The sequence below is a fragment of the Fukomys damarensis genome, unplaced genomic scaffold (genome assembly GCF_012274545.1).
Source record: "Fukomys damarensis isolate Sample0158 unplaced genomic scaffold, DMR_v1.0_HiC HiC_scaffold_24, whole genome shotgun sequence".
NCBI classification, from domain to species: domain Eukaryota; kingdom Metazoa; phylum Chordata; class Mammalia; order Rodentia; family Bathyergidae; genus Fukomys; species Fukomys damarensis.
In genome coordinates, this window is record NW_022900936.1 from 14,216,137 (window position 1) to 14,225,638 (window position 9,502).

General features: G+C 36.3%; 1 protein-coding gene across 2 annotated transcripts in view; it reads right to left on the minus strand.

The window, feature by feature from the left end:
- Positions 1–458: 458 nt before the first annotated feature.
- The window catches only part of N6amt1 (N-6 adenine-specific DNA methyltransferase 1), a 13,492-nt gene continuing 4,448 nt past the window's right edge, over positions 459–9,502 (minus strand). The window contains exons 4-6 of one of the 2 annotated variants that reach the window (XM_010608572.3): positions 7,584–7,667; positions 3,522–3,663; positions 459–2,121 (exon numbers count right to left, since the gene is read on the minus strand). In XM_010608572.3, coding sequence (XP_010606874.1) covers positions 2,015–2,121; positions 3,522–3,663; positions 7,584–7,667 — 333 coding nt within the window. In that variant the 3' untranslated portion in view covers positions 459–2,014. The remainder of the gene's footprint in view (positions 2,122–3,521; positions 3,664–7,583; positions 7,668–9,502) is intronic. The other variant, XM_010608573.2, reaches the window with a different exon arrangement.

Genomic DNA, 9,502 nt, shown 5'->3' on the forward strand with positions numbered 1-9,502 from the left:
ACTCAGGTCCTTGATGCTTTCGAGGCAGGCACCAAAACCGCTGAGCTAAATCCCTGGCTCATTCTAGTTTTAATTAGTATAGATTCATGAGTAATAAAAGGCTTCCAGGGTCTGACTTTCCATGCGATGCAGGAACTGTTTAGAGAGCTTGTGAGGAGGTAACTGTCTTTTGACTCAGTGCAGGTCAGTTAGGGAGAGAGTGGGAAAGTGACTGGAGACAGAAGGGGACCTTTGAGGACAGAAAGTAGTTGTTAACAGTTGTAACAAAGGCATAGACTTTACCACAAAACAACTCAAGAAAAGTTTCATGATTATCATGTACCATGCACTACTGTTAAGGGGTTAAAAGAGGTGGAAAATATAGTTATCTGTCTTTGAGAATTTCAAAGTCTCTTAAGACATCACCCCCCAAGATTTCAAATTTGTTTTTATTATGTTTGTACATTCAGCGAGGGGAGCTGGTACATGTACACAATGCATCTTCATCCTTTTTTACTTTTCTTTCCCCTCCCTTCCTTCCTAGATGGGTCGTCTATACAGGGCTTGCTCCAACCCACTTGTGTATAATAAGATTTCCATTTGAGGATGGAGAATGTCTATGCACACCAACTTTGTTAGGTCAGATAACCAGTTCATGATGGGAAGCACAGCTCATGTGATCAACTGGTGAATCACGCTTAAGTGCTGAGAATTAACTAAGGCCCAGTAGCAGGCCAAGAGCTTTCTTAAAATGAGTAGCTACCTGTGACGTTAGCAGGGTCTGGCTCCAAAACCTCAGAGGCCTGCAACTGCAACTTCCCTGCAGAGGCCTGCCAAAGGCTCTCTTGCACTCCCAGCTGCCACTGATACTCCCGGCACTGCTCAGTCTGCCAGATCACATAGGATATGTGGCTGAGTAGCTCCCACAGCAGTCTCAACCAGTTCAAACCCTCCGCTTCCTATGGGTCCAACTCAAAAAACTAGCCAAGTATTAGGGTGACTGCGCTACAGTAACATACCTGAATATGCACTTGTTTTTCTACCAGGTGCCCTTGTTGTAGGAGCAGTTAATACTTTTAGAACCTCTTCAGGTATTCATCTTGACCTTAGAAGAGATGTCTCAACATGCCCCACTAATTTCACTGAGGTAAAAGTTCCCTGAATTTAATCAGATTTCCTACCTTCTTACAGGCAAATATCTCACCAAGAAGTTGAGAAAGTGATCAAGACCCCTCCAAACTATTTATGATGTAGGGCTGCAGATATTATCTGAGATAGGACAGTGAAGGTATATTGCTAGGCCTTAATTGTCAGGTGTGGAGAAAAAGGCATTTACCAGATCATAACAGGCACCGAGAGACGTGCTACTCTGCTCAATGGAACTACATCTGTTACAGCAGCTGCAATTGCAGCCACTGGGTTAAGCTTGAGAATCCATGGTCATTCTGCAACTAACACTGTACAAATATAAATGCCACCATAGAACAGTAAGAGAGTAAAAGTTCCTCCATTCCTGTTATTTATCTTTTGAGTTTACTTCTTATATACACATATAAACATATAGTTGTTTTTTAAATACACACACCATACACACACACACACACACACACACGATAAAACTCTGCAACTTGCTCTTTTCAATCAATGGCATATCACAGACCCTTTCTGCTTCAGTATAAATAGACCTTACTCATGTTTAATGGCTGTATATTCAGTGAAACAGACACAGTTAGTTTATTTTAACCAGTCTCCCTCCTGATGGATGCTTAGATTGATTCCCTGGTTTTGCTATCAGAACTAATGCTGAAATGAACATCTTTTCATAGATAACTTTACATATGAAATTAAAATTTCAAATATATCACACATATTTACTTGCACGTGTAGAAATATTTCTGTAGGCCTCATTTCCTGATGAGAGGGAAGCACCATTTTCCACTTTTCTTTACAACAAATTCTGATAAAATTCTTTCACTGAGAAATGCATTCAGTTTCTAGTAGTTCTTGGCACACCAGGCTTTCACTGTCTCTTGTATTAGCACTTGGTGAACTTGAGGACTGACAGGATTTCTTGCCCTGCTTGTCTGGAAAGTGCAGTGTTCCCATGCAGACCTTTGGTCTTCAGTGTTTTCAAAATTTCTTCTAAATGAGAATTTTTTTAAAAAGGGTAAATCTAATTAAATCATTTCATGATATATAAGATCACTCAATATTTAATAAGATGATAAACACAACTTATAAATTAGATTAGTCTGACAAAACAATGTAAATCAAGTAAATATCTATTAAAGTGAACATGAACTTTAGACAGATGGGAACATTTTCTACTTTTAAGGTGTTCCTGAGGATTAAGGTTTGTAATCAGACTGAGCAGCCTGGTTTGAATGGTAGCCTATATTGGGGCTAACAGAAACATTCTTTTTTGGTACTGGGGGTGGAGTTCGGGCCCTTGCACATGTGAGGCAGGTGGCGGAACCACTAAGCCAAACCCCCAGGCCTCAGTAAACTTATCACCAGGGACAAATTTGGTAGTTGTGTGGCCTAATCTTTGCTATATAGCCTTCCCTTTGGATAAAAAAGGTCAATGAAGGTATGGGCAAGTGAACAGCAATACTGTCCAGTGAGAGTCAAAAAGAAATAGGTTATTTTGCTCAGGAGGCTGAGGCAGGAGGATCGCTGTGAGTTCAAGACCAGCCTGGGCTACATAGTTCCAGGTCAGTCTCAACTACATAGTGATAAAAAAAAAAAAAAAAAAAAAAAAAAAAGAAGAAAGAGGTCATTTTTTTTGGGTGTGTGACAAAAGCAAAACCTTGTATACATAAATAAAACTAAAAGACTGAAGCAAGAAAATGTAGTTAAAAACAAAGAAAGGAGAAAAAAAAAAAAGAAAAGTAGTAATCATGATAATCATGAGATCTGGGGGTCTGAGGATAGAAAAAATCAAATTCCAAGTATACAGAAAAGAGAAACTAGATTATGGTCAAGTTATAAAGTAATCTGAAAACTAAGTTACAAACATCTATGTAATAAGAGAGCTTTCAGGTGAGCTAAAGAGTGTACGGCAGAGTTGTCAAGGGTATGAGTAGAGAAAAAATTCACAACACTGAGAGTGAAGTGTTAGAAGAAATCAGAGAATTTGTATTTGAATCTTAGTTTATGAATGGAAAAACTGTACTCACTTCAAAAATGAAGACATTTTTACTTTAAGATTTTTTTATCTTTTGGCTTTTTGAGACAGGGTCTCCCTATGTAGTTCCTGCTGGCGTTGAACTCACTATGTAGTCTAGACTGGCCTCAAACTTGCAGTGACCCTCCTGCCTCAGCCTCCTGAGTGCTGTGATGACAAGGCATGTGCCAGCATACCTGGCTGAAGAAGATAATACTTCTAAAACTTAAAAAATTTACCTCTTGGAAATTTCCATGCATTTCTGTATTGTCAATTAATTACTATCCCACATTACTTTATCAATTATAGTCTTCTACATTATTAACTTTTGTTTTCAGCAAAGTAAATGGTTAAATAATAAGCTGGTCTGTATTACCTGGGTTATTTTCTTTTATGGTAACTAGATAGAATAATCCTCGTGGGGAAAGTAGATCTGAAGCTAGTGGGAAGAATCTGTCCATGATTTCTCGACCATTTCTGCCACCAGCCCAGGCTGCTTCTATTCCATGGCTTCCTACCTGTGCCAATTACAAAGGCAGTTTCCTTTTGACTCAGGTTTCATGTAGCTCACAGCTCATCTTACTGACAGACAACATCACCAGACAAGTATGTATGTAGTACTTTACTGCTGGCAGTAAGGCTGAAGAGAAGTTCCACAACTTCCTAGTTTCTAGGATCTTGAGCAAATCAGTAATTGTCTTTGTGAATTAGTTTCTTCCCTTATCTATATAATTAGAAAATAGTTCAATCTGTACAATTAAAAAATTATAGAAAACTTTTTTTAACTGTTAGGAAGTATAAAGCTTTGAAAACACTGTACATACTAACAGTTGTTACTACTAATTGAGAAACCTGGGTAATTCTATATTACTATAGAAGAACTGGAAAGAAGCTTGTATTAGAACAAATCTATATAGAAGGAAAATATCCTAATACATCTGACTTGCTAGATCACTTGAAGAAGGAAATATAAATACCTCTTTAAGGAACCTATTTAATATATAAAGGTACATTCAAATACTTTCCTTCTAAAAATCTAACTCTAGAATCAAACTTCATGAATTTATGTAGTATTACAAATCTTTAGATCATTACCATTATTTATTATATTCCAAATTAGAGAATATTTTTAAGAAATAAAAAATTACTTCAACTTTGACATAACTGTTTTCTATTTGCTTCTATGCCTTTTGTCCATATTTTAGTTTAATTATTTATATGTAATCATACCTTCTACTTTCATTAACTTAATATGACAAATATTCCCCATTTTCCTTTATATCTATAACTATGTGCACATATAGTTTTACAAAGAAGGAAAATGTTTGTATATCTGCTTTTTAAAAAGCTGCATGCTTTGCTCATCTGCACCCTCCATTTTCTATATAGTCAAGTTTTTCTTTTGACCATGTTTTACAAAGATATAGTCACTATTCTTACCTGCATCTTGCTTTTCTCATGTAACCAGTATCTTATGGAAATCTCATCTTGTCTAATATAATTCTAATTCATTCTTTTTAATGGCTGTAAAATATTTTATAGTGGAATGTATCGTTTTATTCAGCTGTTGGTGTTGTTCACTGTGTCTGATTTTCTTTGAATCTAATTCTATTTCTACATCTATCATATATTCCTTTCACTACAATTTTCTACAACCTTAGTCATAAGAAACTTACAAGTCCCCCCTTTTTTAAAATGAAAACTTTCATTCTTGGGACTTCCCTTTCCTGGCACTCCCTCTATTTTTGTCCTGGGCTAAACTCCCTCTTCTTCTGGGACACACGTCTGTCTTTTCTTTTGTTTATCCCCTCACGTTGGAGGAACCCATTCTCTGGATGATCCAACAAATAAGATTGTCTGGGGCTTGGCTTTACCATGCCTCTCTTGTCACTCTCCCCAAATTAGGACTCTTTTGTGATATGGCTCTCCAGGGATGCTTGGCACATTTATCTGCTTACTCTAGAGATGACTCTCCAGAAACATCATCTAGCATCAGCCCCCGAAGAGATGCTCAGGTGTTTATGTGCTGCTTCCAGGAAGATCACGTGCCACCAACCAAACTCTTACAGGCTGTGGAGGGGTGGTTTCCATCTTCATAAAGGTGCAGGCCCATCTGGTGGCCCTCTGTTGGCCTGCTACGTGGGTCAACTACTGTGTTCACTGCTGATTCTTTACACAGGCACAAAGCAATAGCAACTCACTGCATGTTTCCAGCTGCACAGTAAATATAGCCACATCTTTTTAGAAGCACAAGTTTCTGCTATTTGTGGATTTTGTCTCCTAGCTCTAATCTCTTCTTTCACCTTCATAATTTCCTCTGGTTTACCTTCATGCTCTATATACTTAAACACTTCTTTAAATTGATTTCCAAACCACTGATCTGGGTCTTGACAGTGACCACATGCTCTTCTAATTCACTGCCTAAAGTTGTACTCTATATAATAATGTTTTTAAGCTCCAGAAGATTGTTCTTTAGCTCTAGTTTGATCCTACTCTTTAGCTAATTGTTCAGCTCATGATAATCCTGATACCAGTTCTCTCTAATGAGACCGAAAACCCCAAGGCACTGTCTATACTCATTTACCTGTGTGTCGTACCTCTGTGAACGGCCCAGGAGACGCACAGAGTATAGTACTAAGAACACAGGAGAAGGGTGCTCATTCAGATCGTATTCCTCGAACTGCCTCTTCATTCACTGTCCAACCAGCAGTTTGCCAATCTGACAGACCACGATTTATTTAACTGTCTCTCTACTGTTATTCACACACACATTTATTCAAATTATTTGCCATCATAAATAAAGATGTGATAAACATTTTTATAAGTTTCAACTTTTAGTCTGTCGTTGATCTTTATTAAATTAGGTCTCAAAGACTGAGATTATCGGACTGCAACATTTTTATCAACCTTGATATTCTCATAGTGCTTTCCTGAAGTTTTAAGTTGCATTTTCCTCATGCTATGGTTTAAATGTATCTTTCTGAAGTTCTTATGTTGGAAACTCACTCCGCGAACATATTTAAGGTATCTGAGGTGGGCATTTGGGAGGAAAACAGGGTTAGGTGAGGTCATAAGGGTGGAGTACCTTGATGGGATTAGTGGCTTTACCAGAAGAGGAGATCTGCGTTTACGAATGGATGCTCTCTCACCCTTGGTATGTGATGCCCTCCACCATATTACAGCATAGCAAGAAGACCCTCACCAGATGCTGGCACTTGAATATTGGACTCCCTTATCTCTACAACTATGAGGAATACATTTCTTTTCTTTATAAATTACCCCATCGGTGGTATTCTTTTATGAAAGCACCTTGTTCTTTCTCTTGTGACGATACCACCCTTCCTTCTCATCCAAGTTCCCAGGTCAGCATGGATAGCAATGGCTTTTTTGTTGCCTAACAGCACCACTAATAGAAACAGCCAAATGGATGTGTCCCATCTTGGCGTGGAGGTGAGTATAATGATTATCACCATTGCTGGACAAAAATCAACAAAAAAAGAACAAAATCAGCACAATGATTAGAGGAAAGCTAGTCTTTGTCCATTATCAAACTTTGTCTGCCTTTATCTTCCTGGGAAAACGTTAATGCAGTTTGCTTCTTCAGCATTAAGATTTTTTTAAAAATCACATATTTCTATAATTTATTTCCCTTAACTAAAATGAGAACTGATCTCATCTTCCACTTTCTGGTATACCAGTGAAAGATGGAAACCTGAGATTTTCAGAAAAAATTCCTATGTGAACTGTGGCTGATTAAAAATATAATGGAATATTTTATGTTACAAATTTATTATTCATAATAAAGGTGAGATAAACAGGTAGATAAGATAATACAGACATATGAATACATGAATTTAAACACCATAGCCTGATTTGGGTAAGAATTTTAAGAGCAAATATAAATCAGTTTGTATTTCCATTAGCTTTAAGTTCCTTTCCTGTGTTTACCAACGGTATCTGATTACTGACAATCAGAATAAAATCAGAGCAGTTTGCGTTAGCAGCAATTGATTGATGTCATATGATGAAGTTAATTTTCTTTTATTTTTTCATTATTTATTTATTTACTGGTACCGGGTATTGAACTCGGTAGAGCTTTTCTCTAATTATTGTGCTGATTTTGTTTATTTTTGGTGATTTTTGTCCACCAACGGTGATAATCATTACACTCACCTCCACGCCAAGATGGGACACATCCATTTGGCTGTTACTATTAGTGGTTGCTGTTAGGCAACAAAAAAGCCATTGCTATCCATGCTGACCTGGGAACTTGGATGAGAAGGAAGGGTGATATCGTCACAAGAGGAAGAACAAGGTGCCTGTGCTTGCAAGGCAGGCAGTGGAACCACTGAGTTAAATCACTGGCCCTGAAGTTAATTTTATTTTTATAAACAAAATAGCTAAAAATATTCATAATTAATTTTGTTGTATGCCTTACCTCTTCAGATGGAGTCACTACATAGGGGGGATTAAATACCAGAAGATCAACTTTTTCCTTCAATCTGGGTAGCAAGCCTTTGACCTAAACATATTAAATAACAGTAAGAGTTTTAATTATTTATTAATTTAAATAATTAATAAATACATCTTTAGATATATTCTACTGGGCTAGAGATCTAGCTCAGTGGTACAGTGCTTATTCAGCATGCTTGAGGGCTTGGGTTTGATCCCAGCACTTGAAAAATTAAATACTATGTTTTCAGAAACAAAGTGTTAGAGGGCTGTACCTATACAGGTAAATAGATATACAGTATTCTTACAATTTCATTCAGATGAAGATTATATGCATTTAACTAAAACTAAGGTAATTGAACTACTTTTCAAAATAAACAAATGCTCAGCAAAAGCTCTGCTCTTCAACAGCACCTATGTCTACACTTGGGGTTCATTGTTAGAAGATGAAATAGGAGGAGGAAAGCTTTTATTCTGTGGCATGTATTTAGCATAGGTTTGGACAAAAACGTATAGCTGTATCTGCGAACTTAAATATTTACTTCCTCCAACCAAGAAAAATGTTCTCTGAAGGATAGAAAACACCAGAAGATAGACTGTTTTGATTTCTACTTCAATTGTGTTGGCTTAAAGAATTAAATATTAAAGAAACTTGAAAATAATGGTTTAGAGACAAAACAATTGGCATTTTGAAAAACTTTAAATGGGTTACAATTTTCTATAGAACAGCAAGAAAAGTGTATTTTTTAAAGAAAGTACATTTAAATCAATTAAATTCAATCCAATCAATCTGTTTAAAAAATCCTGTTTGATTTTGTCATTCTATGCCTTCACAAGCATAGTAAAAAGTGGTTTCACTCTATCATGACCCACCTCCAGACCATTTCCTTTAATTATCACACTGTATTGACATTTATCCATGAATTATTTTTTTTTAATTTATTTTTTAATTTTTTTTAAATCTATGAATTCTGTGTGGTTTCTTTTTTGGTACCAGGGATCGAACTTGAGACCTTGTGTTTTGCAAGGCAGGTGGCAAAACCACTAAGCTAAATCGCTGGCCCTCTGTGTGGTTTCCTGAGGTAGAATACTAAAGTATTGCAAGGTAGTATGTTAAGGCAATAAATATATCAGCTATTCTGTTAACATTCTCGCAATTTTTCCCATATCAGCAGATTCCTAAAATCATTTATTGGAAAGTGTTATTTAAATGTACCTTTTTGTTAAATAAATTAATTGTAAAAGGAGACTTTCCCACTTACAACTGCAAAGGAAAAATCAGTATTACTTTCTGGAAATAAAAATGACTAACAATAAATGCGATACAAACAAAAAAATGTTACTGTGTTATAGTTACTGTTGCCAGTTCTGGAGTAACCAGGCATCCTCTCTGTTAAATGAGCAAAAACTGGCCACACAACTGTAACTACTGCCACACTCAGCCACCAGTCATGTCCTAAATAGCTGTGAGATTTCTAGATTTGGAGAGATCTAGGCTTTAATTCTAGATTTATCACTTTATTTATTATGTGGGTTTCAAAAACTTCATCTTAGTTTCTATATCTGTTTTAAAACTAGACATTTATTCTGAATTTATTGTCTGAAGTTTTACTGTGCTATCAAAAACATGTATTTAATACTAATTGTGGGGCCAGGGATTTAGCTCAGTGGCAGTGCACCTGCCTCATAAGTGCAAGGTCCTGAGTTCCATCCCTGGTGCCAACAAAACAAAACAAATACTAATTGTGGACATATTAAGAAAATGAGTAAAAAATTTTAAAATCACCATGTCATGTCATGTAAATCACATAATCCAATACTCTAGTTTTTATTAGCAATAACAACTTTTAGTACTGTAACTTTTTATGTCTTTGACTTAATTCCCTTCTTTTTTTTTTTTTTTTT